The sequence below is a fragment of the Rhipicephalus microplus genome, chromosome 9 (genome assembly GCF_043290135.1).
Source record: "Rhipicephalus microplus isolate Deutch F79 chromosome 9, USDA_Rmic, whole genome shotgun sequence".
Taxonomy (NCBI): domain Eukaryota; kingdom Metazoa; phylum Arthropoda; class Arachnida; order Ixodida; family Ixodidae; genus Rhipicephalus; species Rhipicephalus microplus.
In genome coordinates this window covers 50433121-50459503 of record NC_134708.1, presented here as the reverse complement: position 1 = coordinate 50459503, position 26383 = coordinate 50433121, and the positions used below count along the sequence as shown (strand labels likewise).

General features: G+C 46.4%; 3 protein-coding genes across 7 annotated transcripts in view; 2 read left to right on the top strand and 1 right to left on the bottom strand.

Annotated features, from left to right (window-relative positions):
* LOC119163817 (uncharacterized) overlaps positions 1-24469 on the bottom strand; it is a 65411-nt gene extending 40942 nt beyond the window's left edge. For 2 of the 5 annotated variants that reach the window (XR_012886145.1, XM_075873636.1), the window contains exon 1: positions 24172-24469. Coding sequence is in view for 2 of the 5 variants with exons in the window: in XM_075873636.1 (XP_075729751.1) it covers positions 24172-24292 (121 nt within the window). In the remaining 3 variants the exon portion in view is untranslated. The remainder of the gene's footprint in view (positions 1-24171) is intronic. The other 3 variants (XR_012886143.1, XM_075873635.1, XR_012886144.1) reach the window with 2 other exon arrangements.
* LOC119182058 (zinc finger SWIM domain-containing protein 3-like) lies at positions 18813-22435 on the top strand. Its single transcript, XM_075873630.1, has 4 exons — positions 18813-21577; positions 21803-21991; positions 22069-22177; positions 22243-22435. Exons 1-4 carry the CDS (start codon positions 19660-19662, stop codon positions 22313-22315), a joined length of 2289 nt encoding a protein of 762 aa, XP_075729745.1. The 5' UTR covers positions 18813-19659; the 3' UTR covers positions 22316-22435.
* LOC142771776 (uncharacterized) lies at positions 24372-26096 on the top strand. Its single transcript, XM_075873637.1, has 5 exons — positions 24372-25081; positions 25140-25242; positions 25614-25698; positions 25782-25823; positions 25960-26096. Exons 1-5 carry the CDS (start codon positions 24786-24788, stop codon positions 26094-26096), a joined length of 663 nt encoding a protein of 220 aa, XP_075729752.1. The 5' UTR covers positions 24372-24785.
* The last annotated feature ends 287 nt before the right edge of the window (positions 26097-26383 follow it).

Here is a 26383-nt window from a genome sequence, read left to right as displayed (position 1 = left end):
AAGATATTTCACGGAGCTACTTTTGAAGATGCCGACGACTGGCTGGAGCATTTCAACCAGGTCGCCGTCATTAACGACTGGACCCCAGAGCGTAAGCTAGGCTATGTATACTGCTTTCTCGAGGACTCCGCGAAATTGTACTATGAGAACCATGAAGCAACGCTCACATTATGGGATGAGTTTCACCAGCAGTTCCTCAAGGCCTTTGCCCAAGAGGACAGGAAAGATACAGCGGAGCGTGCTATAGAGGCAAGGGTTCAAGGCCCTAACGAAAAAATGATGACTTACATAGCGGACATGGATCGGCTTTTGAGGTCTGCGGAACCCTTTATGACCGAATCCAAGAAAGTTCGCCACTTATTGTGTGGTGTTAAAGAAGATATTTTTGCCGGCCTGATTTGAAACCCTCCTGCGGCACTTGCGGAGTTCCATGAGGAAGCCACTGCCGTGGAGAGGGCCCTTCAACAGCGTGCCTGGCAGTATAACCGGGGTGTACATCCAAGTGAGGTCACTTCTGTCACTCTCGGCAATGACATCAGCGCATTGCGAGAGCTTATCTGAGCTCTCATGAAGGAGGAGCTACAAAAGATGCAGGTGACTGCTTCACCTGTAGAGCAGCTCTCCGTTGCGGAGATGGTATGCGCCGAGCTACGGCAAGCCGTTCACGTTCCCAACAGTCCGAGGTGCCACTACAGGGACACTGCGTCGGAATGAGCTACGCGGAAGCAGTGCGATGTCCTCCATCGTGCAGTTCAACCAGCGTGTTTTACTCCAATGAGTGACGCGCTCAGCCAATACAGATAGACTTTCGTCCTTGGAGCCCGCCGTTGATCGCCGAAGCACGACCGAGGAAGAGTGGCATCTGGTGTTCACGTGACCACAGACAGGCCCCTTTGTTTCCACTGCGGGGAAGCTGGACACGTCTACCGAACATGTCCATACTGTCGTATGGGTCTCCGTGGATTTTCGCCTAATGCCCCTTGTCCACAACCTTGCGAGCGATCCCAGGAAATAGAGAGTTTCATCTCGAATCGTAGCAGTATCGAACATCGGTCGCAAAAGACCTGCTCGTCGTCGCCTGCTCGCTACAGGTAACCGAGCCCAGCCTATACACGCGGCGCTCCAAAACGCCGTTCACCCAGTCCTGCAAGTCGGGAAAACAGAGTTCAACGATTTCCGGAGGTCAGGCCGCTGACGCTGACTCTATGGAAGATCCTCCACTACGATAACAGCGACGGCAGCAAAAAAATGTACAGATGCAGTCAAATGTGATACAAAGAGTAGTGACATCAAACATTGCGGTAACTGTGGACGAAGAAGAAGTAATGGCGCTAATCGACACTGGAGCAGACACTTCCGTTATGAGCATGGGTCTTGCCTGCAGGCTGAAGAAGGTTTCTACCCAGTGGGCTGGGTCGCATATACGTACGGCTAGAGGCCATCCTCTCACTCTGGTGGGACGGTGCACAGCGCGAGTCGGTATTCACGGATTTACGTATCTAGAAGATATTGTAATACTGCAGAGTTGCTCGAGGGACCTAAATCTCGGACTGGACTTTCTGCGTGATAACGGAGCCGTGATTGACTTGCAAGAGTCGCAGGTGACGTTTTCTACGGCACACGCTTTAGCGTGCAATCTTCACTGCAGTGACGTTAATGCTTTGAGAATTTTTGACGATGACGTCACATTACCGCCGAAGAGTAACGTGTTGACCTTGGTAACTTGCACCATTTTTGATGAATTCAATGATTATAAAGGTATTGCAGAGGCAAATATCCCGCTGCTACTCAAACGAAACATCTGCATAGCCCGATGCCTCGTTTGATTAGAGAATAAATGCTCTCGAGTTTTGCTGACCAACTTCAGCAATGAGTTTCAGCACGTCCCTAGTGGCACTACTGTCGCTTTCCTCAGTGAAATTGCCGACTTTTCCGATAGTGGCACATTGGATACTACTTCACTGCATGCAAAAGCTTGTGCTGACCCGGGAAGCCGCATTCACGTTAATCCAGACTTTCTAGATTCACGAAAAAAACGGCTGCTAAACCTTGTGAGAGAATTCTCGAGTGCTTCTCCAGATCATCGAAAGTTCAACGTACAACCGTTGCAAAACATCGCATTGTTACCGAGGAGTCAGCGCGGCTTCTTTGCCAACATCCATACCGTGTGTCCCCGAAGGAAAGAGAGGTGATTAGGCGTCAAGTTCAAAAAATGCTGAATGATGACGTAATTAAATCCTCCACAAGTCCGTGGGCATCACCTGTTGTCTTAGTAAAGAAAAAATACAACACACTACGCTTCTGCGTCGATTATCGACGGCTTAACAAAGTCACAAAATGCCACGTTTACCCCCTGCCACGGATTGATGATGCCTTAGACCGTCTACGCCACGTCAAGTTCTTTGCATTGTTAGATCTCAAGTCAGGGCATTGGCAAACTGAAGTTGACGAGGGCGACCGTGAAAAAACCGCGTTCGTGACTCCCGACAGGCTCTACGAATTTAAAGTGCTGCCTTTCGGTCTCTGTTCTGCTCCCGCCACATTTCAACGCATGATCGACACTGTACTAGCTGGACTTAAGTGGCAGACGTGTCTTGTATACTTGGATGATGTCGTTGTGTTTTCAAGCATGTTTGACAAGCATCTTTTAAGGCTAAAAAGTGTCCTCACTGCAATAAGAAGAGCGAACTTACTACCAAGCCCGAAAAGTAGTACTTCGGCTATCAGGAACTCAAGTTTCTCGGCCACGTGGTGAGCCCGTGGGGTGTTTGACTAGATCCGGAGAAGTTGGCTGCCGTTGCTGATTTCCCTAGTCCTGGAGACAAGAAGGCTGTTCAGCGATTCCTCGGACTCTGTGCGTTCTACCGCCGTTTTGTCGAAGGATTTTCGAAAATTGCGGAACCTCTTACAAGACTGACACAGCCAGATGTGCCTTTCGTATGGACGAAAGAACAACAACAAGCCTTCATAGAGATACGCAATCGACTGCAGACAGCTCCAGTGGTGGCCCATTTCGACGACACTGCCGACACCGAGATTCACACAAATGCCAGCAATATAGGAATTGATATGATATGTCGGGTTTAACGTCCCAAAACCACCATATGATTATGAGAGATGCCGTAGCAGAGGGCTCCGGAAATTTCGACCACCTGGGGTTCCTTAACGTGCGGTAAAATCTGAGCACACGGGCCTACAACATTTCCGCCTCCATCGGAGTGAAGCCGTCACAGGCAGCAACATAGGAATCTGAGCCATTCTAGTTCAATGGCAGATTGGCGCAGAGCGTGTGATCCCTTACGCGAGCCGTAGTCTCACAAAAGCAGAAGCTAACTACTCTATCACTGAAAAACAGAGCCTAGGATCGTTTGGGCCATAACAAGTTTTCACCCTCCCTATACGGCCGGCCATTTAGAGCAGTCAGTAACCATCATTCGCTCTGTTGGCTTGCCAATCTACGGGATCCATCAGGCTGCCTCGCCCGCTAGAGCCTACACCTTCAAGAGTACGACATAACGGTAGTCTACTGATCAGGACATAAGCATACAGAGGCTGACTGCCTGTCTCGTGCTCCTATTTCCCTGACGTCATCTGACACTGAACAAGATTTACCGGTTTTTGGCATCGTCGATGTGGTGCGGATGGCTGAGCGTCAACGTGAGGACACTGAGCTCATTCCTGTCATCCGGCATCTTCAAGGAGAAGACGTTATCATCCCACGCCGGCTCTCACGTGGATTAACATTGTATTGCCTGTGGAACAATGTTATATACAAGAGAAATCTTGAGAGCAGCCAGGAAGTTTTCTCGCCGTTGCAACGGCACTGCGTGAGAAAGTTTTGCAGGAGTGCCACGACGATCTTTCTGCTGGTCACTTAGGCTTTGCTAGGACATTAGCGCGCATCCGACAGAAGTACTACTGGCCACAACTGTATTCGTTCATTCAGCGCTGTGTCCGCACCTGCCGTGACTGTCAGAGGTGTAAAGTTCCACCCACAAAGCCTCCTCCAACCTTTACACCCACCTCGAGCACCATTTCAGCAAGTGGGAATGGATCTTCTTGGTCCATTCCCTAAGTCATCCTCAGAAAATACGTGGATAATCGTCGCAACCGACTATCTGACTCACTATGCAGAAACCAAAGCTGTGCCTAAGAGAACTGCAGTTAAAGTCACCAGATTCTTTGTCCACAAAATTGTTTTGCGTCATGATGCACCTGCTGTTCTCATAACCAATCACACAGCAGCATTTACGGCAGAGTTATTGTAACAAGTCACCAAGCTGACAAACACCAACCACCGGAAAACAACAGCTTATCATCCCCAAACGAACGGCTTGATGAAGCTGTTAAACAAAACACTGGTCGACATGCTATCTCTGTATGTTGATGTAGAGCACAAAACAGGAGTTGAAATTTCGCCGTACATCACGTTTGCTTATAATACCGCTGAGCAAGAGGCCACAGACCTAACGCCATTCGAGCTTGTTTATGGCCGTTGCATTACAACACCGTTAGACGCTATGCTCCTCGTAGACCAGGACACCAGCGGAAATGACAGCGTTGACAACTTCGTTGAGAAAGCCGAGGGAGCCTGCCAGCTTGCACGGAACTGCATTAGCACGCAGCAAGATATCGACGCTTGCCGTTACAACTAAGGCCGAAGGAACATCCACTATCAACCAGGTGACTATGTATGGGTGTGGACACCAGTTCGACATCGGGGGCTTTCGGAGAAGCTATTGCGACGCTAATTTGGCCCTTACGAAGTTGTGCGCTGCCTCAGTGACGTGAATTACGAGAAAGTTCCTCAAAGCTCCGATACAAGTTTAAACCGAAGACGTCCACGTTAAAAAGTAGTCCATGTAGTACGGATGAAAACATATCACGCCCTCGAGTTATGAACACGTTGAACTTTTTCCTTATTATCCACAACAGCGCGGGGTTTTTTTTTTCCGTTGACGTCACCATTTTTTTTATGGTCATCTCTAGCAACTTAGTCAATCGACCGGGACGATCGCTCTTGAAAGGGGGGAATCAACGCAAGATAGGCTGGCAACTATAGTAGCCAGCTTTTGAAGAGGGCAACGAATTAGTCCTGTGGGCGCGTGCTCTGGTGTTTGCGTTTCTGGCGCATGGGTTATGAAAGTAAACCCCCTGTTTTGTGCCTGCGTACCTGTGTCTTTGTGACAATATTCAACGGCCAGCTCGTCACTGCTCTCGTCGATACTAGAGCCGACTATTCCGTCGCCAGTGGGTATTTCGCGACAAAGTTGAATAAAAGTAAGGACTGCATGACAAGACCCCGAAATCCAGACCACTGGAGGTCACTTTATAACGCTGAGTGAAGTCTGCACAGCAAGAATCACCATCAAAACAAGACTTATCCTGCGAGCTTTGTGATTTTACAAAATAGCTTTAAGGACGTGATAATTGGAATGGACTTTCCAAGTCAACATGGCGCTATCATCGACTAACCTCAGAAAACACGCTGCCGACCCCTACAACGCCAAGGAATTACCGCTTACATGTGCTAAGAAAGCAGGTCACCGTGCCGCCTTTCTCCAGCCTCGTATTGGCAGCGAAAAAGCCGAACACATTGAAGGCCTTGTCGAGGGCAATCAGCACCTTCTTCTCAACCGTCAGATTTGCGTCGCAAAAAGCATAGCTGAGCTGCGTGATGGCAAAGCAAAGGTAGTGCTGACAAACTTTCTAGTCGCGAATATAGGCACTTCAACCGTGGCGCGGCGGTCACCCACATCGACGAATACTTAGAGGTCAGCAATTTATTCGCCCTCTTCGATGCTGCTTCGACGAATTAAGGTGCTGAACTGAATTTCGATGTCAATCCGAGCCTTTCCAAGTGCAAGCAAGACCAGCTCAAATCCCTGCTCTTGCAATTCAAGGACTCCTTCTCGTCATTACCGCGAATTCGTCAAACCCCAGTCGCAAAACATCGCATCGTAACAGGAGAAAGTGCCCGACCAGTTCGACAAAACCCGTATCGAGTCTCAAACCGCAAACGTGACGCCGTGAAGAAACAAGTCGACGAAATGCTATGCGATGACATCATTGGGCCATTCCAGAGTCCGTGGGCATCACCCGTGGTATCATTGAACAAGGACGGGACCCTACGTTTTTGCGACGATTACCGTCGCCTGAACAAAACCTCAAAGAAGGACGTGTACTCTCTCCCACGAAAAGACGACGTACTGGACCGTATCCACAACGCGAAGTACTTTTCTTCGATGGATCTCAGAGCGGGCTATTGGCAAATTGAGGTTGACGAGAGAGATCGAAATAAGACGGCCTTTATCACACCAGATGGCCTCTTCGAGTTTAAGATTATGCTATTTGGTCTTTGCTCGGCGCTTGCGACGTTCCAGCGCACTAGGGACACCATGCTGACTGGATTGAAATGGCAGACTTGCATCGTGTACTTGGCTGACGTCGTCGTGTTTTCCTCCAGCTTCGACAAACATCTCCAGCGCCTTGAAGCAGTACTTCAAGCTATCAACACCTCTGGACTAACCCTGAAGCGAGGAAAGTGCCGCTTCGCGTAGGAGGAGCTGTTGTTCCTGGGACGCCTGATAAGCGAGTCTGGAGTGCGTCCCAACCCGCAGAAAACATCCGCCATCGCCGATTTTCCACAGCCCACTGACAAGAAGGCTGTATTCATTTATTTATTTATTTATTTTCATACCTCAAGGGCCTCCTAGAAGGAGGCATTACATGAGGGGTGGTACAAGTGACAGACTAGAACAAAAAACAAGGGTAGGGGTGAGGGGGAGGTGTGCTACCAACATAACTATATACAAGACCGTTACAACAATAAATGAGTGAAGAAGCATAAAGGAAACTACATGGCCGGACATGCTACATGTTTTACATTGGGACCAATCAGAGTTTAAACAGCTTGGATAACCGCGCTTTACAGCAGTACAATGGGCTGTATGCCGATTACTCGGATTTGCGCCTATTACAGGCGTTTCGTCAAATGTTTTTCACAGATCGCCGAGCCGCTTACTCACCTCACAGAAAGCAATGTCGCATTCAAGTGGGAAGCGGCACAAGAGGAAGCATTTCAGGCACTTAAACAACGCCTCCAAACACCAACACCACCGATACTTGCGCACTTCAACGTATATGCCGAAACAAAATTACACACTAACGCAAACAGCATAGCACTCGGCGCGGTCCTTGTGCAAAAGACTACCAGCGTGAAAAAGCTTATCAGTTATGCTAGACGGTCGCCATCCAAGGCCGAGGCCAACAATTCCACAACAGAAAAGGAGTTCCTTTAGTAAGAAAACACTCCGACGCCGGCTGCTTGTCTCATGCCCTGTCGAACCACCGCTGCCCGACGGCCTTTATGGCAGGCCTTTCAAAGCTGTGAGCGATCACGCCTTGTGTTGGCTAGCTAACTTGAAAGACCCTTCAGGTCGCCTCGCACGATGGAGCCTTAGACTTTAAGTATACGACGCAACCATATTTTACAAGTCTGAAAGAACACACTCCAACGCCGGCTGCTTGCCTCGTGCCCCCGTCGAACCGCCGCTACCCGACAGCCTGGATGAGGACAGCTTCTTAGGAACAATAACTGCCGATGACTTTGCCGATCAACAGCGAGCTGACTCAGAACTCAGAAGCCTTGTGCAATACCTCAAGGATGAGTGTTCCGAATGTTTTCAAGAGAGGACTGGAGTTGTTCTTCTTGCGAAACGGAGTTCTTTCAAAGAAGAACTTCTCGCCCCTTCGAGCCGACCACCTTCTCGTGATTCCTTCAGCAGTGACACCATAAGTACTCGAGGCCCCACATGACGACTCAACAACTAGACACCTCGGTGTTTCCCGTACGCTCGCAAGAATACAATAAAAGTACTACTGCCACGACTTTCCACCGACGTCGCTCGCTATATCAGGGCCTGCCGCGATTGTCAACAATGAACGACACCGCGGACTAGGCCAGCCGGACTTCTCCAGCCCATAGAACCATCTCGCCGGCCGTTCCAGCAAATAGGCATGGATTACTGGGGCCATTGCTGACGTTGAATTCATAGAAAAAATAAATCGTCGTAGCTACCGACTACCTCGCACGCTACACCGAAACAAAGGCCCTCCCCAAGGACAGTGCCTTTGAGATAGCAAGCTTCTTCGTGGAGAACATTGTTCTGCGTCACGGAGCTCCACAGATTGTCATTACTGATAGTGGTACAGCCTTTACGGCGGACCTAACTCAGGCGATCCTGACATACAGCCAGACAAATCACCGCCGCACCACCACCTACCATTCACAGACCAAGGGCCTCACCGAGCATCTTAATAAGACCATCGCTGATATGCTGGCTATGTACGTCGACGTCGAGCGCAAGGCGTGGGATGAAATCCTTCCGTACGTGACCTACACATACAATACGGCCGTCCAAGAAACGACGCAGATGACACCGCACAAGTTGGTCTATGGAAGCAGCTGGCAACAACGCTCAACACTATGCTTCCAAACATTTCCGACGAAGAGAACCTCGGTGTCACCGTTATGTTCAGCGTGAGGAAGAAGCTCGTCAACTAGCCCACCTGCGCATCAAGAATCAGCAGTCAACCGACAGCCGCCGTTTCAATCTGCGACAAAGCTTTGTTGAGTACCAGACCGGGGACAGAGTCTGGGTATGGACGCCGATACGCCGATGTGGGCTCAGTGAAAAACTTCTGTGACAGTACTTCAGATCGAACAAACTAGTTCAATGTCTCGGCCCACTCGACTACGTAGTTGTTCCCGACGGCATTAAGAACTCTCAACGGCGCCGTGCTCGACCTGAAGTCGTCTATGTCGTGCGCCTCAAGCCATTTCATGCGTGAATCTGAGGACTGCATTTTGTTGTTGTTGCTGTACTTATTGTCTATTGCCTTATTATTGAACCTTCATCTTTTGTTAAAGCATCGGGATGATGCCTTTTTCAGAGGGAGGCAATGCCACGTTCCTTTCCTCAAGTTTTGTTATCACCCCGTTACACTACATTCAGTGCAAACCGCGCCTACAATGTTCGAGAAGCTTCGAGGCATTATAGATCATTTTGTTAAGATTACGCCCAGTTTGTAAACGTCACAGATTATTCGGAAACCTACATTGCCACTAGCAATGACGCCAGAATATTTGGTGACAAGGGTATAAATGCCGACAAGCTTCGCCGCTTGTCGGTTGATCCACGGCCGACGCTGCATTTTCCGCTATCTGTGCAAGTGTGCTACTATAACCTGACTTTCCGTTTGCCGGACACAGGTTCGCTCAAATAAACAGTTTGATCTGACCATTCAGTCTCTTGCCTTCAGCCACATCACGACCTCGTGAAAATATACAAGAATGATATGAGTGATGTAAATTTAAGTGCTCACATACAAAAAATAATTGAAGTTTATTCCTATTACTTGAGATATGGCTGATTTTCAAGAACTCACTGACATATTTACAGGTATTTTAGAAGGTGAAATCTATTATAAAGTAACACAACCTTGCCATTGTACACTTATTTCAAAATCCTTATTCACACAAGGCATTGTAAAATCATAGTGCCACTACGAAGTGTTGTGACAACTAATATGCAACACTGAATGAGGGAAGAAAATACTGAGGACTCATTTCTTCGTTTGACACAACCTTAAGAAAAACCTATAGTTTCATCATGAGTGGAGATGCAGTTAGAGCCCAAGTTAACAAGCCAGTCCCAGTAATAACTAATAGTCAGTAAATAGAAACAAGGCACCCACATACCTAAAGCCCAATAAAAATCCTATGATGAAAAAAATTTGTCCGAATAATATTGTTCATATATTCCTTTAGAGTCGAATGATGATGCACAAATGTGTCAAATTCACATACCACAAATCCAAGGCACTCAAATTATATTCCACGAAAGAAAATGAAGTAATATATTGTTTTGTGCAAGCTTCAGCTAGGAATTATAATTTGTATATATTAAACAATTCATCATTTTCTAGCCAGTCATGTTTCATTTTCACATAAAAGGAATGAAATTATATGCTCCTGATGTATGTGCAATTAGTTTTTCATTGCATTAATTTCGAGAATAGAAAAGTAGCTCTCTTGGCGTTGTTTTAGAAATGCGGCATATTAAATGACACATTCGTGCCTTCACAAAAGTGACCGGCTACGGTAATACCCATCAGACTGAGGTTAAGTCATATTGACTAAGCAGAAGGTTCCATTAATCCAAGAAACAATGTATTCTGTTCTCCTTTGGCCACGCCTTGACACAATTAGCATAAATAAATTACGTAAGCAAGCGTAGTCCTCACCGCTGAAGGAGACACAGGAACATATGAAAATGTGTGGTTTCCTCAAGAGTGTGGTTTCTCAAATTGTGTGGTTCCTCAAAGCCACCGGCGGCACACGAGCGGATTAGTCCAGGAAGGAGGTTTCATGCAAGCTAAAAACTGCCATTAAATGAAAGTGTCAGAATACACACAAGCAACCTATTCTAAATGCTGTTTCTTATTTCTGTTGTGTCAAAATAGCTTTCACAAATCAACATTTGCTCATGGAAAAGAACTAACATTGCTTGCACAACTGTATAAAACTTCAGAAGAAAAAGTAGGCATACCTAGTGCTAATAAATACACTGCATTGCTAAGGTAGCTGGTGCATTGAAAATTTAAATGTAAATGTGATGTTGGAAATACAATAGCGGATATTTGAATTGGAAGCTTACGTTCTTTTACGTCAATAGCTGAAAGTTCCCTCTGGAAGTTCATAAAAGAGTTAAACAATGAAAACGTCTGTCAACTGTAAAAGTAAATGGGGATTCACCGTGGCTGCGTTAAAAACCACAGAATTCATTAACACAGCAATTTGGCCAAGAAGGCCATCCAAGTTTTTTGCCATGTTAAGAAAAAGAGGAAAAATCTTTCTATAGGTTCCAAAACTAATCTAAAACGTGTAACTTTTTTTTTCAGTAATTCTAAAACATGTCCATATGAGTATGATACTAAAGAAAAAGATATAGTAACAAACGTGTGCATGCAAGCACTGCAAAAGAGGAGGAAGTTGAAACTATGATCGTTGTTCGGTCTGGTTTCTTCGCCGATCGATAGTTTTCCTTTACAGTGCGGTGCCGAAGCCCCTCGTGCAGACAGGTCTCCATTGCACGACTCAAAAAAACCTACTCGACCGCGTCCTTCTGCGGGCGGTGAGGACTGCAACGAATTGTTCCTGAAAGGCGTGGACCCAAACCTCATCGATTTCAACACCGGATCTGATGGATCGCATCAAGTCTAAGCGCTCCACTCGACAAGCCTAGAACACGAAGCTTCTATATGAAGCAAGGTTCTACCACGGTCCTACCACGGACAAGCCCAAGCTCACAGGCATTCATTAGCATTTTTCAGCGAGGAAGCACAAGCTCTTAAATATCAATGAGGCGCTCGAAGAGTGCCTAGCTGACGAGGAACTTGAAGCAGAATATGTAGCGGCGGCCGAGTATAATGAACAAGCTATCAGCATGCTCGCTGAGACTCGCTGCAAGATAGACGGTTTGGACATGGGGGACTACACAGCAGGTGCTGCTCCTCAAAACACAACCCCATCCCCTCCTGACGCTCCCACCAGACTTGACCCAAGACTGCTGAACCTTGACTTTTCCACATTTAGAGGTAATATTCACGAGTGGTCAGCTTTCTGGAAGCAGTTCGAGCGAACTGTTAAACTTAACAAAATTTTTCTACCTGCAGCATTACCTTGCAGATAAAGTAGCAGCTGCCATCTCTGGGTCTCCGACTTCTGAATTGTGTTACACCGACGCCACAGAGCTACTGAAAGAGCGGTACGGCGATCGCAACAGAATTGTGCAACATCACCTGTCAGCACTATACAATCTTTTGCATGTCAAGTCAGGAAAAGACGTCCGAGGCCTCAGGCAACTTTACGACTCTGTGCAGCTCAAGGTACGATGTCTCACTGCCCTAAACGTACAAACGATAACTTCCTCGGCAATTTTGATTGACATTCTATGACACGTTTTGCTAAACGAGATCATTCTAGCGTACATCAGAGTAAAGTGCAGCGAGACTTGGACAACATGAGTCTTGTAGGAACACCTCGGACACGGCAATAACAGCTGCAACCTCATAAACGGAACTAAAAGAACTGCTCTTGTTCATACATATCAAAATAGAAAGCTGAGGCAGAGTGAGCTATTCACACAACGACCTGTCAAAGACCGCACTCTCAGTCATATGAGAGCTCAATACAACAGAACCAACATCGCTTCGGTACTACACAGCGTATCGAGCAGGTAGAGTGCGTGACTTTTCTGCAAATGCGAAGAACATGGCGCACACGCATGTGCCACCAGCCTCTTTATCATTTCAAGGAAAGAGAAGCTAGCTGAAGACAGCCACTGCTACACGTTAAGAGGTCACCTGGCACGGTCTTGAAACGTGAAACTTTCGTGCTCAGCATCTCACGGAAGGCACGTATAGAGTATCTGTCACCCTAACTATGTAAGAAAATTGGCTACATAGGAAAGTTCGTCACCAGCAGAGGCTTCAGGTAGCACAACAGAGATGTCACACTCAGTGATGCTATGTGGCAAGAATTTCTTAAGTGGTTGTGCAAAGACTGAAACAGGAGCGCACCTGCAGACCTTTTGTGCCTTTGTCGTCAACAGTAACAAATCTGGATATGTCAGAGGGATTCCCCATAAAGAAAGCCAGTGGTCATACATCACAGAAGATCTAGCTGGAAAAATACAACCTAAGCTGCTGGAAAAAAAAAACTACTTTTATTTAACACGTTTGGCAGCATTTTCCCAAGTTCTGCAGAAAAACGAAAAATTGTTGAAGTCCCCCTGCAGAGCCAACACCATTCTCAAATCCACATAATTTGGGCCATTGTCGTACTGGTTATCTGTGACGACATTCTTTCCCCGACAGGCGACGCATACCGAAGCAAAGGGAAAGTCATTGTTGATGAGAAGCTTGATGTAGAGACGAAAAATGACCTCAGCTAGTTGACTGAAGCTGACCATCTGTAGAAAGTTACTGCAGGAGCAGTCATAAATAGTACAGGAATCCCAGGATTGGTTGCAATCAACACAGTGTTTGGATGGACACTGCAAGGGCCCAGTCGTCAAAGTAGCTCACTTGACTATGACACTAACATCATGCTCTGTGTTTTGTAAGTGGAACTGATCAGCGTCAACGACAAAGTCTCTCATATTCCTCAATAACTCCAGCAGCTTGAAGCAGCAGCCATCGCGGATCCTGGTGAACCACACTTCCATGAGTGGATTGCGAACTTCCAGGGAACAACTGACAAGCGAAATGGCAGACACGTAATCACTTCGAAGGAAGATCAGAAACAGCTATTCCGAAATAACCGTGATGCCGTGCTGACACATCCACGAAAACTGGCAAAGAGGCAACGGATGAAAAGTTTGTTGGAGCAATATGGCCCAGTCGTAAAGTGATGCATGGGGTGACGTCAAGCTGAGATGTTACCCGAGAATGCCACAGTCTATTGGGCCAACTATTATGCGCCACATTAAAGAAGTTGCAAAAGAAGACTTTCTGACTTCTGAGCTCCAAGTCATGTTGATTTATTGGTATGTGGGGTTTAACATCCCAAAACCAATATATGATTATGAGAGACGCCGTAGTGGAGGGGTCCAGAAATTTAGACCACCAGGAGTTCTTTACGTGCACCCAAATCTGAGCACATGAGCCTACAGCATTTACGCCTTCATCGAAAATGCAGCCGCCGCAGCCGGGATTCGATCCCGCGACCTGCGGGTCAGCAGCTGAGTGCCTTGGCCACTAGACCACCACAGCAGGGCGCTCCAAGTCATGTTTCATATTTTGTCATCCACTCAAGGCATACTAGCCTTCAATGACTGCTTTGATAAAGGAGTGAAGCTAAAGCCAGAGCGGAGCACCATCATAAATTCCGTATTCGCATCCTTATTCTTGACTCATCGAAAAGTGTCGTAGCTGATTTCACTCTGTGCACTTGGGGACGATGGCAGGTGGAACAGACTCACCTGATCAGTCAAGTCCCCATTATGCAAGGTGTTGGTCAAGAAAATGATTAAGAGCGAAGTAGCTGAGACGGTGAAGTTGAACTGCCGATCTATCCGAAGAGGGCCAGTGAGAACTACGCAACTCAAAGTCAGACAGTTTGACGTGATCACAGAAAAAAAAAAAAAAAAAAAGTCTTCCGCTTATATAGCACCTCGTTGCCAACCCTGGGCGCATTGTCCACAGCTTCCGCCAATAGGGCGCTCCATGGCCTAGGTGCTTCACCCACGAAAGAGAGGAAAGACACCACAAAATGCATGCGGAGAGGGCACAGTCTACACGATGCCCAAGTATGGTCACACAGTCTACACGATGCCCAAGTATGGTCACAAACGCACTGCACCAACGTTTTCACACACGTCACCAAGTTTCGCGCACGTCCAATAATATTGGTTTCCAAGATGCTTCTGGCAGTTGGGTGAGGTTCAAAAAACCGGCTGCCAGTACACGTGTCAAACTTGCCTGACTGTTTCGGTAGGACAATGTAGTGGTGTGCCAGCATATCGTCAAAATATGCCACCCCAATCAGCCGATCTTATAGAGAAAGGGGGAAGGAGGAGTGGTCGACTAATCTTTCGTCGTCGAGGCGGGCTCCCGCAAGGGCTACAGCAGATAGTGCCCTTTCCTTTCCTTCAACCCCAGATTCCATTCCTGGTTGTTTGCTAGAAGCTGTGGCTTAGGTGTGCATATCCGGGGCTCCGCTTCTTCTCACAAGATGCAGCCACAACAAGTTTGGCTTTAGCTTTCAGCCTGAACTGCAAATACCGCGCTGGTTCCGAGATTTCCAGATCCTCGGTGACCTCGAAAATGGCCCAGCTGCCTCCTTGTCTGCCTCGAAAGCCTTGCTCGCAGCAAACACAATGGCCTTTCTTGAGTCGAGCTCACAATGGCCTCTCTTGGCTCGTGCGTTCTCTTTGCGTTAACCAGTCCCGAACCCCTAGTTCAGGTTTTGCCGACAAGAAATCAACCCGTCTTGATGGCACACCCTTGCTTGGAATGCGTCGAAATATTTTCGTCCCGTTCACAAAGGCCGAAAAACTTCAAAATTTTTCGACAAGACTCATTTTAATGTTTTCATAACATGAGCACACAATGTGCACTGGTGTTTACATTAACTAGTTACAACACCGCTCTGCCAAAGCAGACATACTTTTCCACAGCTGAAATATTTATACAACTAATTAACAAAAGTTCTTATCAACATTTTAATGATTGACTTGAGATTAGTTGTTTATATTCAGAAATTGTAGTGCACGATAGTTTTCGGCATAACCATTATTAGAAGTTACAAAAATGGCACATAGTTTGAGATTTTCATAATCGAATTTCAATGACGAAATTGAAACTGATCATGTCCGGTACACAAAAAAGAGAGGCAGAACACCGAAATGGCTCGTGAGGAGAAGTGACAAAATTTGATTTATTGATTGACTGATATGTGGGTTTAACGTCCAAAAATTACATGATTATGAGAGACACCGTAGGGGAGGGCTTCGGAAATTCCGACCACCTGGGGTTCTTTAACGTGCACCCAAATCTGAGCACATGGGTGAAACGTCGAAACTTGAATGTGCCAGAATCTGGTCAGAAAAATCTGCGACAATTCTGAAATAGTACACAAGAACGCAGTTTATTGTTCGCCTGCGATGGGTGGTGTTTGTTTTTTAACTACTAAAAGGACCCCTTACAGCGAAGGTTTCGTTTGCGACTTTTTTACAGTAATTAGTAGCCTTGGCATCTGGTGGTGGTGAAATTGAATTTTAAATGCTTTGGTGCACTGTATGAATATTGCTAGCATCGTTATTTCAGAACGATTTTGCATCAATTCGTGACATCCACCTAAATACCATAAGAAACTAGCCCATCCTAGCAGGGCAACGTCCAAGACTATGTGCGCTCAGGCTTCAGTGACGTTTTAAGTGGCGCGCTATTTTCAAACAGGGCGACCCCCACGCAGTGAAGAATAAAACGATGTAGGTGCTTTGAGCATGTCCACCTCAGCAAAAAGAAAGCATTCCTGGCATAAGCAGCCAAGACAACCTTCACAAGTGGGCCCTTGTCTACCTGAAACCGCAAAAAATGTCGATTTCACCTGAATACTCTGATGAGCACGCACTTTTACTTTAAAACCAAATTAAAAATTATCTTATAGGCAATGTTCATCACTAATAATCAATCAGAAGTGGCCCCTGAATGAAAAAATATCAAACGACACAAGCATCTCGAGTTTCCAAATTTGGCATCAGGGGTTCTTTAGGATGCACAAAAGCTATGTCACCTGTCTGCATGGAATGCTGCACTCACTGTTTTTGAGTTTTATGCTGCCCAGCCAAAAAAAAATATTGATGTTGCATGTTTTTCATTTACACATATATTTTTTTTGTCGGCACAGTTTGAAAGAAACTGCGAAGCATCAAAGTAAGGCGATACAGAGGCACAGGTGACGTGAATTGCAACTTTTCCCGAAAGCTTGTGGACCCACTTGCCTTCAACCGAACTTCGCCATTCCATTGCACAGCGTCATTCTGGTCAGGCACGGCAGAACAGTCAGCCCCCCCCGCCCCCGTGTGTCTCAGTTTTAACTTTAAGGTTAAATTTCGATAATGAATACCTTGAACTACATGCAACTTTTGCGACTTCTAAAAAAAATAGGCATGGCGTAAATTGGCACGCCCTATAGCTTTGCATTATAAACACCTGCCCTCGAGTAAATAATTAAACTCATATTAAATGAGTTTTTCTTAGTCACAACAGTCATTTTAACCACAGAAAAGTATTTCCACCTCGCATGCAATTCGTAAGTGAAAGTTACAGGTGCCTTGCAACCATAGGATGTTTACTGATGATCTGCATATTCTATAAAAAAAAAACACGCTGTCTTTTAAATGTGTACATTGAGTATGCATATTAATAGTATGCATCGTCAAATATACAGCTTCCTCAAATTTTTCGTAAAGAGAGGCACAAATTCATGATCCTCAGGTATAAACGTCACACACCGCAAGAACTCCATTCTTGTACCCCCATTTTCAGTTGTACAAGAGAACAAAATACGAATACCCCATTCCTCTCATCTCAAGATAACCCGTCCAAAGCAGCAGTCCATAAACGTGGTCACATCACTGCCAGAACCTTAACTTCGTAATGAATGTAGCTTCATTGTAACAGAGTGAGCAGGTGCAATGCACTTCTGGTAATGTTTCACAAGTGCAATTTCCTCCAACAGTGCAGGTTTGATCTGATATGTGGAGTTTATAGCCCCAAAACACCATAGGATTATGAGAGATGCCGCAGTAGAGGGCTCCGAAAATTTCGGCCACCTGCGGTTCTTTAACGTGCCCCAAAATCTGAGCACATGGGCCAACAGCATTTTCGCTTTCATCGAAAATGCAGCCGCCCCTGTCGGGATTCCATCCCGCGACCTGCGGGTCAGCATGCAAAAGCACAGAGATCACAGCTAAAGCAAGAACAAAATCAGTGATTAAATCTACACAATGTCATCCTTAGCATACATTTGCACATCAAAAATTGCTTACAGTAAACTACACTGCTTGCTAGTGTTATATTTGGCTGATTATGGCACACTGCTCTAAAACCTAGCATTTTTTTTAACTTCCTGCCCAAGGGATCAATCAGGACTAACCTCCATTTTCTGCAATCCTCGGCAAACGCGCCCCGGATTGCAGTAGGCATGCTTCATAATTTCCTTGATTTCTGCATGCCACCAGGTATGTGGCAGTTAAAGAAGACAACCACATTGGTTGCACATGTTGAATTCCGAATGGCACGTCCTTGGAGTAAACAAAAAAAAAGAGAAAACCTGGCCAGTTGAAAATTCACTTCCGCAGCACAGTGCAATCGGTCAAAGTGTATGTTTTACGCCTTATAGCAATCTACACATGTTAGGCGCGGCTCCTAATCTGAACAGCTCATACGAACCTTGCAATGACTTTTTAAATGCTTGTCAAAACCATTTCACGATTAAAATGAGCTGCATAGGCGACATTAGCCTAGCAGAGAAGAAACAACACACTTGTAAAAGTGCAAACGTGCTTTTGTATTAACTAATACTTTAATACAATGATCTTCCATCAATCAGCAAGGGGCATGTCCAGGTTGCACAGTCACTGTAGGTAATAGCAATGCTAGGAAATTAAAAGCCATAAAAAAGCCTTGACAGAAATCACTTATTTAATATGGCACTGATGGAGATGTTGAAATGACTGCAAGTACATGCCGATGTTGGGTGCATTGTGTTATACCAGTTACTAACACACACCTGCGGTACATAAACGAATTAAGTTACTCGCGCTATAATTAGCCTTTGCAAGAGTGGCAATGAGTCACAGCGGCACTGCACTTGAATACTGGTCGCAACGCTCGAAAGGAAAGCGGCAAAAACAAAACAAAAAAAAAAACTACGGGCGCACAATTAAAGGGCTGAGGTGTTCCACCGGGTTCACAAACACAGAAGAACGTGACCGTAACTCGATACTGAAATAAAGTCGACAAGAGTGCCAACGTTAAATGCTAATCTAGCGGCACACGGTCACATGCACTGTGAGCGTGTCCTATGTGCTCATTTTTGGCCCTACAGTGACTATCCAAATAATACTCCTCCATTTAGAAGTTGATCTGATACGTTAGTGCTGTAACAAAGCTTTCATATTACACACTTTGCTACATTTCAGCAGCAGAACGCATTTTCAAGACTCTATACGCACGACGCGACTGAGGCGCCACGACACGCCACGCGGCAACTTCAGAAAACGGAAAGCGCCCTCGCTACTCTCGCTGCTCAGTGCACGTCCACGTGCGTATTCATGCTTTCATCGAGCGGCCGTGCACAGGCGCCTCGCTTTGTTGTTCTAGTGGCCGCAGTGTGGTGAACGGCATGGGATTCGAAGTTGGGGCACGGTTTAGTTGTTTTAGCGATTTTGATCGCGCCTTTAGGGAATACCAGCTCCAAAACAATACCCTTTTCGTAGCAAAAGCGACAAAGACAGTGGACGTCGTCAATTCGCGGCTAAGTGTCGGACTTGAACGTCTGCAAAAGAAGCTCAAGTACGCAAACGCGACGTATGTGTGTAAACACGCCGGGGAACGGAGGTGCACTGCTACTGGTGTACGACCTCAGCAAAGGTGAGCTGCAATCCATCTATCCTTTCTTAACTTGTACACTTTAACAATGAGCTAACCTCTTGGGTTACGTTTCCAGTAGTTACGAATAGAAAAAAAAAATGTGCGCAGGACCATGAAGCAAGGGTGTCCCGCGACCGTTGTCATCGCAGCACGTCGGACCAGCAAGCAGTTAGAGATAACAAAGATTGACTGCAACCACAACCACGAAGTGAACAAGGAAATTTTCCAGCTGTATCCGGAAAACCGCCGGCTTACGCACCATGAAAAGGAATATGTCCTTCCTTTGCTTGACCTCAATGTGTTGCCCAATGTCATAGCTGGGAAGCTAGCAGAAAAGACGGGTAAGGACATGTGTTTTTTCCCTCTTTTTGCGACGCATTGATTGCCTTAATTTTCGCACTTCCCGTCTTATTTTTCTCAGAGTGCTCAATTATGACTTCCGAATATTTTTTCCTGTTTTGTCAGTGCATGCTATTCATGCATGTCTTTCTTTCCTGGCTTTTACCAACAGGAAAGGTGGTAACAACGCAGGATCTGCACAATGTCAAGCGAAATTGTCACGGCCGAGACGAAGCTGAACAACTTCTTCAGGAGATAGAGAAGTGTCGTCAGCAGCATCGGGCAAAGATAATTCCTATCACAGATGAAAATGAGGAGCTGCAAATTTTGTTTATTCAAACGCCACACATGCAGCAAGCATATAAGTCCTTCCCAGAGGTGGTGTTGCTTGATGCAACATATAGGACAAACAAGTTAAAGATGCCACTTTTTGTATTTGTCGTGCAAGATGGGTGTGGAGAAAGCCAAGTAATTGCTTATGCTTTTGTTGCTCCTGAGCAGTGTCACCACGTCACTGAAATGCTCAACCTCTTCGTGAAGGAAAACCCTTGTTCTGAAAATACTGGCGTCATAGTCGTGGACAAGGACTTCACCGAAATTAGTGCAATTCGTAGCGCTTTCCCATCTGCTCCATCAATACAGTTGTGCCAGTTTCATGTGATGAAAGCGTTCAGAACAGCAGCTAGCCACTTAGCACGTTCCGCTGAAGAACGTGACAAAATGGTGACCACATTCAATGAAATGCTGCACGCCCCTAATTCAAGCAAATTTGAAGATGCACAGTCTGAGTTCACAAGGTTTGCAAGCAAAGACTCAATAGAGTACCTCGAGAAGAATTGGCTCTCAATTAAGAACATGTGGGTTCGCCACATCTGCGACCAAGAGTTCACTTGTGGAGCCAACACAACTAACAGAGTTGAAGCGCACAATGGTTTCATAAAAACGGCATTGTCATCATCAACAAAGCTTCATGATGCTGTAAGGAAACTGCTAGATTTATCAAGCAGTATTGAAAGAAAGTCGGCCCACTCAGCAACATTGCTGAAGACATGCATCTTCTACAACCATTCTAGCAATAATAAAATTGAAGAGGCATGTGCTAAAGTGCTGACCCCGTTTGCTTGTGGAGTAATTAGAAAGCAGTTCAGCAAACTTGCAGAAAATGATATTGAAGTGAAGAAAACAAAAGAAAAATTGTACCATGTTACATTTTCAAATGGAGAAAGGTGGCATGATATTTCCATTGAAAGTCACTCGTGCAGCTGCACCTTCTCTTCCAAAATGGGGTTGCCTTGCCGGCACTTGTTGGCCGTGTACGTCAAATACGACATTGAGCCTGACTTGGACAAAGCAGTACGAAGCCGCTGGTTCAAACGGTACCAGGCCGCATTCTTGCCAAATCAGCAAGCCGCTGCTGAGAACAGCACCCCCACAGACCAACTCCGAATACTTTCGATGCCTGGCCCAAATTTTGAAAAAATGAACCGTAATCAGCGATACAATTTTGCTATGCGGACACTCAAGTCACTTGCTGACACGTTGGCCGATTGTCAACCTGGTATCTTTGCACAACGACTCGGGTTCTTGGAGGATTTGAATAGCACTTGGCTCAAAGGAGGTGAAGAGAACAAAAGGGACTGCTCTATAAATTTAGCCACCAGCAGTAACAGTGAGTGTGACACACAAGCAGCTGAAAATCCTCATAGTCAAGCCGTTGAAGTGGAAAACATGCAGAAGAAACCTGAGGAAGCTGAAAATTCGGGTCAAGCCATTGAGCTGGAAAACATGCAGGAGAAAGCTGAAGAACCCGACAATCCTGGTCAACCCGTTGTAGTAAAAAACGTGCAGGAGAAAGCTGAGGAAACAGGGAAAAGCTGTCCAATAAAGCTTCCAGTGGTGAAAAGCAGAGGACGTCCTGCCAAGCGCATTCGCCAAAGAACAATGAAGAGGAAGAAACAAGGAGAAGGTCCTGTGCCTTTCAAGGATTTATCTCCGAGGTCTCAAGAAAAGTGTAAGGAAATATGCCTTTTGCAAGCGTTCTGGAAGTGTGCAATCATTACTTGCTTGGAATGGAACAGAAAACGTTTCTAGTGATAATTTTTTGTCAGATGCATAATTTTTAAGAACTTTTAAACATGCACTAGCTACGTCCCTCAAGAAAGGTTAATCTGAGGAAATGTTCTTTATTGGCATGGCTTGTCATGCTTGTGCATTATGTGCTGGATATTTTTTTCAGTGATCCTAACTGGCATTGCTGGCCAGGAGGCTGCAGCACGTGTTTTGAATGAAGGGGGAATTCTCGATGAGAGTGATATTGAAGTGCGCCCCGAGGAGTTGGCGAGCGCCCTCCTAGACCACCGGGTATCATTGCCAAAGCTGAAGAAATACTTCACCGCAGAGGCATGGCTGTTGCTCTCATCATCCCGTAAGAACCTATCTCTTTCTGGTCGTTTATCATTGTTTTGTGACTGCCATGCATGAGCAACTGTTCCTTGTCTGCAGTTGCTGTGAAAAAAAAAGGAGACATATGGAGCTGTGCACAATGCAAGAAAAAGGATGATGGCGAAATAAAAATGGTTTTGTGTGATCAGTGCTTGGAATGGTTTCACTGGTAAGTATAGGATGGCATAAGGTCATAATTTATGTTCTTACATGCTTTTCTCCATTATATTACAGGCCGTGTGCTTCAGTGAAGAAGGAGGACCTAAAGCGTCACTGGTTCTGTATGAAGTGTTGCAGCCACACATAGATACTTCCTGGAGCAATAAACGCATGCTTTTTTTTCTTTTTGCACTTATGCTGTTTTGTTTTGCTGCTGAATAGACGGTAGGCAGTCTTCGGTAGTGCAGTGCCTTGTCAGCTCGAAACTGCAGTACTGCTACGGGTCCGTCCGCTCTGTTGCAAAAGTTCAGGAGAGCTTAGTATATCTCATACGCCCCCGCGCATGAGATGAGGGAATCGCGAGAGACCAAGGTGACTGAAGTGTTTGACGCATGTTGCGTCCTGTCTATTTCAGTTCTCACCCAGGAAGCACATCAGCGTTAGGTTACTTTTTTTGTGCAGCGTGAAAGTTTAAATAGGGAGACCCTGAGAAAAAGGGAAGGGGGGGGGTAATTTGACACAGCAGGATGAGAAATTTACTACAGTAAATTATTTCTAAACTTTTATATCTTGTCATCTATGAAACAGGGAAATAGAGTAACTGATACAAGTGTAAGTTGAAATACATGTAACTGTAATATGCTCCAACATGAAACTGTTTCGACGTTGAGGACAGCCAGCGTGTGAACAGCGCGGCTAGCTGACTTTTTCTGAAGCTCGGAGTGCTTGCTGCCAACACATGCTCAAACAGGATGGCCAGATGTATATGAACTGAAGGCACTGCTGAACAATAATAGGGTGTTCACCCTATTAGCGTTGTCAAAGACCTCCATTTCCACTGCAAGCTGGTTTCTTCCAACGAGGGCAACTTTTCATGGCAATGAAGGGAAAGCTACGGGGGCGGAGCTTCTGCACATGTACAGCCGCCCAAATCTTTTTAACTATCGTGCGCGAACGCCGACTTTGTGCGTTAGCGCCGTACGACGGAGCCAAGTTGCAAACGGCGAGAGTAAGCGCAGTCCCATGACGCGCGCACATGGGCCTATCGTCTGCTCGGCTGTTCCTTCGTGAGAACGTCACCCTGCATTAACTTAGTTCAGAAGAACAGGCAGCGCGTCTGGCTCGTATCTTAATATTCCGAAGATTAGCAAGCAACCGAGAAAATGAAATCCGCAGATACGTCACACGCCCCCGCGCATGAGATAAGCTGACAAATGTGGATCGTTCATTTGTTATCTGGCGACGCAAACGCTTTTTTTTTTTTTTAAGTTTTCTCTCGCCCTATTTGGAACATGGCTCCGTCGTATGGCGTTGACGCACAAAAAGGTCGGCGCTCGCGCACGAGATTTGGATAGTTATAGATTTGGGAGTCTGTACATCTCACTAGTGTGTGCTGCGCCCTGTCTCAAAGAGGGCTACATGTAGAAAATAAAAGAGTTGTTCTGATAACTTACCTAGAAATACGGTGGCATTTGCGGGACTACATTATTTACGATAGGATACGCGCGATTTGACTCTGCAGCCTTCGCTTCAATGCCAAGAAAAAGTTGTCCGCGAGTATAGTGGTCTACCCCATTGAAAACTGCTGCTCTTTGCATGCGCAATTACGTGCAGAGCGATAAGGTGAGCAAGGTGCAGCACACGCTCTCGTTTGCATTAAAACATCGTACTGTTCACAGCTGTAGGGCCCGTTACTTTGGCAACATCCACTAAACAGTTGTCACACGCGCGGCGACCGAACAGACACGCGCAGACTACTCGGAAGCATGCATCGGTAGTCCGATCCGGAAGGTTTCAGCAACTGCCGCGTGGCGCGTCAGTCGCGTCGTGCGTATACACGCTTCTGCCAAGACCCACGACGTCGTGCGTATAGAGTCGGTCTTTCAAGATTACGCGCGCCAACACGCACACACACACCATTTTTCAGAACAAATAATGAGTAACAGTACCTCACTCAGTTTAGAATTATGACAAAGAAAAGAACACATCCAGTACGTCACCTACGAAGCTTGGACTTGCCAGTAGATGCACACGGGGGGAAGTCCTTCACATGCCGTCCATTTGTGAGCGTTTGACGTTCGGCGCGGCTAACACAACTGCGCCAGGGAACACTTGCCATTGCCATAAAACTGCACTTGTCGACACATCAAACACCATGATGACATCTCCGCAATGTCCCTACCAGTGGCGCAATTATGTAAAAATTCCAAATCCGGACGGAGGCGGTCTGTCGGTGACGTCAAAAAATGGGCGGTCTGCAGCGGTCGCGAGGACGAGAGGAAGTGAACAGCCAATGAGGGAAATGGAGGCTTGCGTCATCATTTTGACGTTGACTTGGGGGCCGTATAGCAAAGTGAAAAGTGTTTGTAACATGTTCAGAAGTGTTTGACTATTATTGCGCACTATTAAAATGTGTTGGCACTAGTTTTTAATTGTTTAATAAGGAATACAATACAATCCAAACGTATTTTTTCTGTTATTGTTCTAAACAACGCTAAATTTAGCAGGACGATTTGTGGTGGCGCTAGGTACAACTTTGTTTCAAGCAGTTACTGTTTTCAAAACTCCACTACTAAACGGCGCAACTTTCGAAGTCGTTGGCTCGGTCGAGCGCAGTCATGGCGGAGGGCAACGGCACCGCTAGCCACCAGCAGCAGCGGCTCATCCGCGTTTCCGAGGGTCAGCGCGCGCTGGTGCTCGCCTTTATGAGCGAACATCCGCAGCTCGCGGCGAAAGCCATTGAGCTGCAGCATGGCGTCACGGTCGCCGACCGGCGGCGGCTGTGGCAAGAGCTCAGCGACGCGCTGAACCTTGAAGGCCCTGCGCAGAAAAGCGCGGATGACTGGCAGGCTTGGTGGCGCAGGCAGGTGCACGAGGCCCGCCGTGACGCCGCCGCCATCAAAGAGGCACAAACGTGAGTGACCGTTGAATGTGCGGGCGATTTGTTCTTTGACATTGGTGTATATTTCCAGGGGCACTGGAGGGGGTCGTCTGCCAGGCTTCCGGGGTCGCGTGTTGCAACTCACCGGGTTGGCGCGCTTCGGTGGCGTCTTCGGTTCCCTCGAATATCAACAGGTAAGCACTCTGCCGCCGCAGTATCACGGGTTCCTGAGCGGTGCCATGACAGAGTTTGCCCATTTTGTAAGGGGTGCCTTTAGGGGAACCTTGTTGAACAGTAAGATAGTGCAGGAAAAAGAATTCAAAAGCAGGTAGGTTTGTCAACTGAAATCTCGCTTTGCAGCCCTTGCAGTAAAAGGCGTATTTATTTATCAAACAGACACGAAATGCCTGCGGGCAAGTGCATGCACTAAAATGGTAATACTTGATATCATTGACCACTGAATAGCTGCAGAACGTTTCCGCAGATGTTTAGTAGGTAAGGTTGTAAAATAGCCAGAGTAACGAATACCCTTTTTCTGAAAGATTATGCCCACGACACTTTCCAGCAGGCGGATGTTCCCGCTCCTGCAATGGAGGTCGAGGTGGAAGCCACTGAAGCGGCTGCAGCAGCTGACAGTGACACAGCCACACGTAAGCATCTGAGAACTTAGTGTTTTATTGATTATAGGACGTATGTGCGCCCAGTTCGTGAACTTTTATTTTTTACTCCACAGAAGCCCCCCCAAGTTACCTGGAAAGCGGCCCCGCTGCACCGGGTAAGTTATTGATCATCAAAGTGTTTTGAGAAAATAACCTCTCGTATGTTATTCGAATTGCCCAATTATCCACAACATGGCCATAGACTTAAAGCCTACCACAGCATGCGGTGACGAAAATGCTGCATGTTTGCAGTGCCTCAGCCTCCTGTGCGGCCTCGCCGTCAACAGAGGCCACGGCGCACCGACACCTTGTTGCGGGTGTCTTCCCAGTGCGACCAGAGCCTCGAGCTGACTGAGAAGTTGCTTGATGCGAGTAGACCGTTTGTTTAAATTTTACGTAAAGGGTGTGAACATTTTTTGATGCTCTGTTATGATGACTGAAACCAACTTGGGCTGTAAATAAGAAACATGCATTGTATTGAGGGCACGGTATCTGACATCTGCAATGATAAACTGCCGGGCAAAAGGTTGGTTAGCCCTGAAAAGGGCTGTTTGATTGTAAGAGATGCATTTGAGGAGATGAATGAAGAGTAGCTCCAGCAATTGTTTGTTGATCCAAACGAAGAGGGCATAGCTTGTACACGAAGCTTCACACTTTCAAAGGATGCCACCAGGCC